Raw genomic sequence first — 7,269 nt, 5'->3', positions numbered from 1 at the left:
AAGAAACCCACCAAAGGAACAAGGGGGGGGGGGGGAGGAGAGAGAAGGTCACTTGTGTCTTCCCTTTGCTGCAAGCTAGTTTGCCCTTACTGTTTCCTGTCAAGCACGAATTGCCTTTGTAAAATGAAAACTGTAGCAAAGCCAAGTTGCACAGTGCTACAGAAATATTAGAGCATGGTTTAAAAAACAGTAACCCCCCCTCCCAAAAAACCAAACAAACCCCAACCCGGCTGATATAAATTAAGCTTGTAATAACACTAGTGTGCAACACAGTAACCAAACCTTACTACTGTACATACCTAAGCAAACAATGCAAACACTGCAGTGTTTGGCTGGAGGAGACTAGCAGCATTATACAGACCAGGATTAGCAGCATTGGAGAGACACTCAACAAGATCTCCCATTCTGTTGGGGTTTGAGAGCCAAGTATTTAGCTGAGGGGTGGAGAAAGGGGGAAGACACTTGTTTAGATGGCATTAAACCCAACTGTGATCACTGACTTCCAGTCATCTTGCTTTACCACAACAAAGTTTGCAGAGCCATGTCAAGTGTCATTTCTTCAGCTCGCTTGCAAACATCAGCATGTTCAAGCCATCTCCCAAGCTCACAGCCAGGACAGCAAGAGTTAGTGAATTGGGACTGTTACCTACATTAATAATAAGGCCCTAACTTTTCATAACCTGAATAGCTAGGCCATTCAGGGAACAGGCCATAGGAACACCTAGGACTCCCAAATTGGTCAAAGGCACTTGCAAAGTCAGAGTCATCCTGAGGTTGCCGCACTTCCCGAGCAGACTTCAGTTCAGACTGCACGATCCTGTAATTCGTGCCTCTGTTGCTATCCCAGTAGACCTTCCCGTTACACTTGTAAAAGATGGCAAACTCCATTCTTTCATGGGACTGAATTCTCTCTGGCAAGCTGATATCAAAGGAAAATGTGTCCCTGTCTGAACTTTCATAAGTGTCTTTGATATATTGGCATGGATAGTCTGTGTGGCTTTTCCAGGTGTCAAATGTCATCCTTATCATTACAGTCTTCTCAAAAGCAAGATTTTTTACCTTCACTGTGCCCACAATAGACTTATCTTTTAACATACAGTTTTCAAGGCAGACAGAATCTGCCTGGAGACGATTCCTGAAGTCCAGGTAGTCTGCAGCAGGCTGCACAAAATCTAAGACAAAGGTGTCTCTCTCTACGGTTGTCAGACCCACAATATTGTCTATTAGCTCTGTGATGTTGAATGGAATATCCAATGTGTCATCAAACTCGGAGAACACTTTCACCACCGTCAGGGACAAGCCTCTGCTGTCAGCAAATGACACCCTCTTTTTCATCTTATTTCCCTGCAGAACAGTAGTTGCCTCTCCAGGATTGTTTAGCTCAGTCTTGCTGTTCAACTGAAGGCAGGGACGCAATGGCTTGTTTAGCTCTGGGGCTATTTTATAGGAGTACTTCTCTCTTCTCAAGGGGGAGGAGCACAGATAGAGCTGCATGGCTACATCCACTGCCATTCTTGGCTGATGAGGAAAGTAGTCCAGTACTCTGAAAGACGAAGGGGGGAAACCATTAGTTTTTATTAATTAAAATATTACCTCAAAAGGAAAATGAGCTGGTGATAAAAACAAGACCAAACACTCTATAGATCCAATACAGGACATAGTAATTTCAATTTTTGATAGCTGGCTGCAGCACAAGTTTTCCAGATCTTCCTGCACTTCCCCATGCTTTTGATTGCATCAGTGAGAAGAGCCAGGTTTTTCTATGCTACTGATTTCCATCTTTTTTCATTGCAGACATCATAACACTTGCCAAGCAAGGGGCAAGAATAAAAAGGTTGCGCTGGACCTGTGATCAATTAAAACATTTAGAAGTTTACTGGCCCTGGAAGTTTGTTCTACTTGTCACAGCCAGTCACTTTTTTAAAAAAAAGCAAGGCACATTGAACTTTTAAGCAGCAATCAATACTCTTTCTTTTTCCTTTGCAGAACACAGTGCAGCAAAATCACTAATCATTAGAAATGAGTGTAAATTTCAGCATTTTTATATATTTATTTACACAAACTTAATACATGGGTTACTGTTCTACTTCTACTGTAGTCAATTGCTTCCTTCCTCCCCGCCCCCTACAAACTGAGCAGGCAGTCACAAGTTTCTTTGAACTGAAACAGGAACTGGTCATTTCACCAGAAGTCACGTATGTATGGGAGTGTAGTTTTTTTTTTTTTTATTACCAAGAAGAAATTATCAACCTTACCCTTTACAATAACTTGACACTTGCAAACACTACTTAGAATCTTTTTTTTTTGTTTTTTGGGGCTTTTTTGGGATGGGGGGAGAAAAAAAAAATCCGGTATCCACCCCACATTTGTGAACAGTTTACTCCAATATGCTTCCTGCCTTCTGTTTTGAAAATGAACTACTGAAAGTCATGCCAGAAAAACAAGAGTTGGAGAATAGTGCTGAACAAAGCATTCATTGGTTGTAGTCCTAGGTCTCACTTCCCTAATGACTCTGGACAGAAATACTGGTAAACGGGAATGAAATTCAAAGGTCTGATACTGTATTGCCAGAGGCTACCAAGACCATAAACACACATGGCTTAGAACTGGAAAGACATTTTCCCTGTTCTTTACAGTATTACTGCATGTCTATGATCTACGGCAATATTAGCCCTTAAAATAGTCATTAGCTTTTCACAAAGTGTCATTTTTAGCACCAGTCCAGAAACGACTACAGAAAGTCCTCTCACGTCAGCACAGAAGTCACACCTCCTGTAAACACCAGACTGTACAGAAGAGCATATGCATATGTCCCTCTGAGCTGCACTTTGGTTCCATTTAAAGCCACAGGGGACTTTGTCAAGCTAAAAATCTCTTTAACAGGATATGACACCTCACCCTGTGCCACATCTTCCTGCTTCCTGTGTACTTCCTATTACATGGCCCAGGTTCCTACTGGCTGAACTATGGACCCCAAATCAACACCACCTATCCAGAGCTGGGGTGGCCTAGGATTGGGGGAGGTTTGTTCTCAGAACACACATGTAACATTATTCCAATTAGCGGTGTCTCCCACGCCTAGTACATGCCTAGGGCATTTCAGGGGATAGCCACAACTTATACTCTTCTCTGATTCTCTCTCATAGTGATGGCAGGAGCTCTGAAGCAGTCTCCAGCAATTACTATAACACTGCACTGTTCCCAATTGGTAGGTTCTTGCCAAGGTAACTTGATTTTCTTACCCAAGCCAAGAAGAATGCAAACCAAGAAGAATACAAACCAATAGCAAAACAAGTTATAGTTAATTTAAAACCAAGGTTCTTTCCTTAAGAAAAATAATCTTTCATTGAATCTTCTTCTGATCAACTCAAGTTGATATCTATGGGTTAATGATGAAGAGTCAGGTTTGTATTCTGAAATACTAGCGGAAACACAGAAAAATACTTCTTTCAGCAGATGCATTCAACAAGAATTTCTAGTTACCTGGAGTGTGGCCAGGCCTACATACAGAAATGCAATGCAGCAGCTAGCTCCTCCTGTCTGTCCTCAGCGCAGCCTGAGCTTTGCAAGAACTGCAAGTTTCAGTCTCCACCCCTCTGCTCCACTGTGTATGTTTTAGCCAAGCCTCTATGCACACTCACACAGTTATTATTATGTAGGTCATTTCCTTCTGCTAAGCAATACAGCCTCAAATATTCACAATCCCTGTTATCTACAGCAGCCCCATCCACATTACAGGGTCCTGCCATATCACAGTGAAGCCTCCCTACCACTTAAGCACTTCCCAGGAACTGGAGCAATGTTCCTGGTGATAATTCTCAATTAGCCAGTTAATATATGAATACCTTCTGTATTAAATATTAGAAGAAACATAATTTTATAAAGTTAGAATCAAAAGTCTAAGTTCAGGCAACATATGTTAAATCACTAAAGACAAGCCACTGAGCCCATAAAATGGACAGCTATTTTCAACTAACATTTTATAAACCTGGATGAGGCTTCTTGCTCTGGATTGAACTGGAGACACTGGCTACGAAAGTTCCAAGATGATTAGATAGGGCTCTGCTGAACCACCTTAAATGGAAAACTTCTGCCTCACTTGTAGGTCACGAACTCAAGACAAGCATTAATGAGTTCCATCAAATTTAAAAACAAGGGGGTTTAAAAATCTGTGAAGTGAAAGATGTCATATAGGCCTCTTTCCAGTGAATCAGTTTTGAAAGTAGAAATAGCATCCATCTACAGGAATGTGAAGATGGATATTTAAAAACACTGGCAACTTGATGGCATCATTTTTCAAGTCTGAAGGTCTTCTGTCCAGTTTTCAATGCCTTCGCCCATCACAAATGTCTGAATTTTATTTGTTCATTAGTGCAGATCCAGACAGTTTCTCACCTCATGCTTTCTGTCCTACCTGCTTGCAAAAGACTTATAGAGCATCAAGAACTGACAAGCAACCTTTAAAGCACACTGCAGGTGGACTAGCTGAAGAAAGGTTTGGAAATACATTACAGGTTGCATGGTAGATGGTTATGGCTAAAGAGCATGAACTGCCTTAGCTATTTTGGGTCCTGGCTTGGCAGAAGGAACATAGTTTCACTTTCAGAAATTTTATTTTGATACCACTTGGTAAGTTAGCTGTCATTTGGGGCAGACTTCAGGCCTGCTAGCTTCCTCACAAATCCTCCTTCCAACCCTCTCAGCCTGTCTTAGGCCTCTACTGGACAACTGAAATCAGATAGTAATAAAAATATTCAACACCCTCACTCCCCCTTGGGTCAGGATCTCTGGAGGTGGGCTAACTACAGAGCCCAGTACAAACTGCTGAGGACCAGCAGCCACCAGTGCAACAAAAATTAAGGCGACAAATTTTTAAAAAATTCCAACAGTGCAGAACGTGGCCCTCCTCAAGGAAGACTCATCCATAACATGGTCTGCCTGCAATACCAAGGCAGCTGCTTTCTGGATGCAACTTGCAGTTAGGCTTGAGAATTAGCCTGTCTGCCAGGAGTGAAGCTTGGAGATAGCACTAGGTGTCATCAGTAAGAGTCCCATACAGAAGGGTGAATGCCAGTCTTCTCCCCAGGCATGCCTGGTGAAACACCACAAACCACTAAAGAACACAGAAGCAGCAATGACCCTTGCAGGACCCAGAATTGGCAAACCATTCTTTTACACGGCAGATAATAAGCAGACTTCCCAATCTCTCTCCCCATCAAACAAGTTGACAAGGACAGAAGGGGAGAGGTAAAACTCTGAAACTCTGTTAGCCATCACATGCATTTGCAATCCAGGAGCACAATCAAGCTAGTGCACTTTCAGCCTCTCTGAAGGAGTTGCCAACACCATGAATCCCTTAACCCCCTCCCCCCCCTGAAAAAGCTACAGGAAAAGGCAACATCTATCATTCACATAAAGAACTGCTGGCAGGTCAGATGGACAACATGCTCACCCCATTTCCAGGGAAAGGATTGCTACCAACCCTAGTTATACAGCTTGCTCTGGACTCAAGAGCAAGATGGAATAATTTGTGGAATTTAGGTGACTGGTTACTTGCTCTTTAAAAAAAGCAGTTGCAGAGTATTCGCCATTGCAAGGATGAATTAATTTGGCAGAACAAAGTGCTTATCACTGGGACCCAGGGCTGCCCTGCAGCTTTTAAGTACTAGAATAAAAACCCCTAGGCAGATGTGGATCCGGGTGCTATGTGGATTCTCTTCTCCGTTTTTCTACAGTTTAAGAAAAAAACCCAAAAACTGGCATGCACTCAAGCTGCAGTACCATTTTTTGGCAAGTTCCTTGTGGTCTGCATTGCAGATACACCCCACAGAGCCCACATATTTAAGGCCAAGCAAGTATTCCCATTTCAGGGATTAACCTCTCAGCCATTTCACATGGAGCGAAGCTAGAACTCAGTGGGGAGAGCGCTGGCATGTTTTGCTGACATTTCAGACCCCTTGTACTTATATGGGCACTCCAGTTAAGACAGCTCTTTCTGAAATCATCCCAAGCAAAGCGCTGCTGTACCCCATTTCCCCCCCTTTAAACCGTAAACCTGGCTGCTTTAAACTGCTGCAAGGGCAGGAGGGTCAGGGGTCTAGGGACTTCTGTGGGAGTCTCTCTCCTTGACGGAAGTCCTGCAGGGCACTGCCACAGCCTCAACCTGGGAGTCATGAGGGAGTCTACACTTGGAAAAAGTTTTTGCAGACAGGGCTACACAGAGTGACGACACACACCCACTCCCTTGAGACCTCCGAGACCGAGATGTAGCCCAAGGGGCGCAGGGGCAGCCATCTCCCCTCACCCCACAAAGCAGGCTGATCCCTCCCAGCCCCCAGCCTGGGACAAAGGTGGATATCGCCGCAGCCCCCAGGGACCCCGCTGCCCCCCAGCTCCCGGGGGGGCTCCGATCTCCCTCCTACCTGGTACAATGCATTGGCCCGGCGGGGGCCTGCCACAGCCCCTAATCCCCGACGTGCTGCAGCGGCAGATGAGACCAACAGCCCGGCCACTCCCTACTTCTTAAGGGCGCCCGGGCGTTCCACCCATGGAACCGCGCCGCAGCCAATGGTCGCGCCTGGAGCTCGGCCGGCTTGCCATTGGCAGGCCGGCTTCCGCGTGAGCGCCCGGCAGCCCAGCACGTGGACACCGGCCTAGCGGCGCCCGGGAGGCGCCTGGACACGCCCCAGTTTCGCTGTGCGGCTCAGTCCCTCCCCTCCCAGGCCGGCGGGGTGAAGGGGAACTGGTTCCCTCCTTCTCCCAGTCGAGGGGGACCCTGCACCCGCCCCGGGAGAGGGCGAGGACGAAGGCAAGATCCTCCCCCCGCTCCCCCAAACTGCAACGGCTTTGCTCCCTAGGCACAACGTGGAAGCAACCCGCGGCTCCCCCACATTTGCGCGCGCAACGCGGGGAGGAAGGCAGGGCCGCGGGGGGCAGCTCCCTGCTTAGGTTTGCTTTGGAAAGCCTGCCTGCCTCTGTCCCAGCCACATAGTCGGTCCAACAAAAGACCCCTGCCCCGCAGAAAAAGCTGACGTGCACTCGAGAAGCCCCCTCATCTGGCATCAGGCCTGGCCCGTCGCAGCTGCAGCGTCTCTCCTGCTCCCCACGTGAGGGCACGCGGGTCCTTGCCTCTCCTCTCCTCAGACAAAGAAAATTGTTTTTGCCAGAATCCTGTTGGTCTAATCAAAGACTTCAGCTCTGCCACCGACCCCTCTCCTCAGTCCAGCACTTCAGAGCTCTCCCTCCTACTTCAAGAGCCTCAGTTGCCTC

At 46.3% G+C, this 7,269-nt stretch overlaps 1 protein-coding gene across 4 annotated transcripts in view; it reads right to left on the bottom strand.

Moving 5' to 3' along the window:
- PPP1R3B (protein phosphatase 1 regulatory subunit 3B) overlaps positions 1 to 6,525 on the bottom strand; it is a 33,512-nt gene extending 26,987 nt beyond the window's left edge. For 2 of the 4 annotated variants that reach the window (XR_002098490.1, XR_002098489.1), the window contains exons 1-2: positions 6,423 to 6,525; positions 300 to 1,543 (exon numbers count right to left, since the gene is read on the bottom strand). Coding sequence is in view for 2 of the 4 variants with exons in the window: in XM_019522307.1 (XP_019377852.1) it covers positions 652 to 1,543; positions 6,423 to 6,436 (906 nt within the window). In the remaining 2 variants the exon portion in view is untranslated. Of the gene's footprint in view, positions 1 to 16; positions 1,544 to 3,483; positions 3,506 to 6,422 lie in introns of those variants that run through there. The other 2 variants (XM_019522307.1, XM_019522308.1) reach the window with 2 other exon arrangements.
- Positions 6,526 to 7,269: the final 744 nt, after the last annotated feature.

The sequence above is a fragment of the Gavialis gangeticus genome, unplaced genomic scaffold (assembly GCF_001723915.1).
Source record: "Gavialis gangeticus isolate Ggan-Ray unplaced genomic scaffold, GavGan_comp1, whole genome shotgun sequence".
NCBI lineage: Eukaryota > Metazoa > Chordata > Crocodylia > Gavialidae > Gavialis > Gavialis gangeticus.
The sequence above is the reverse complement of the archived record's forward strand: the minus strand, read 5'-3'. Positions and strand labels throughout refer to the sequence as shown.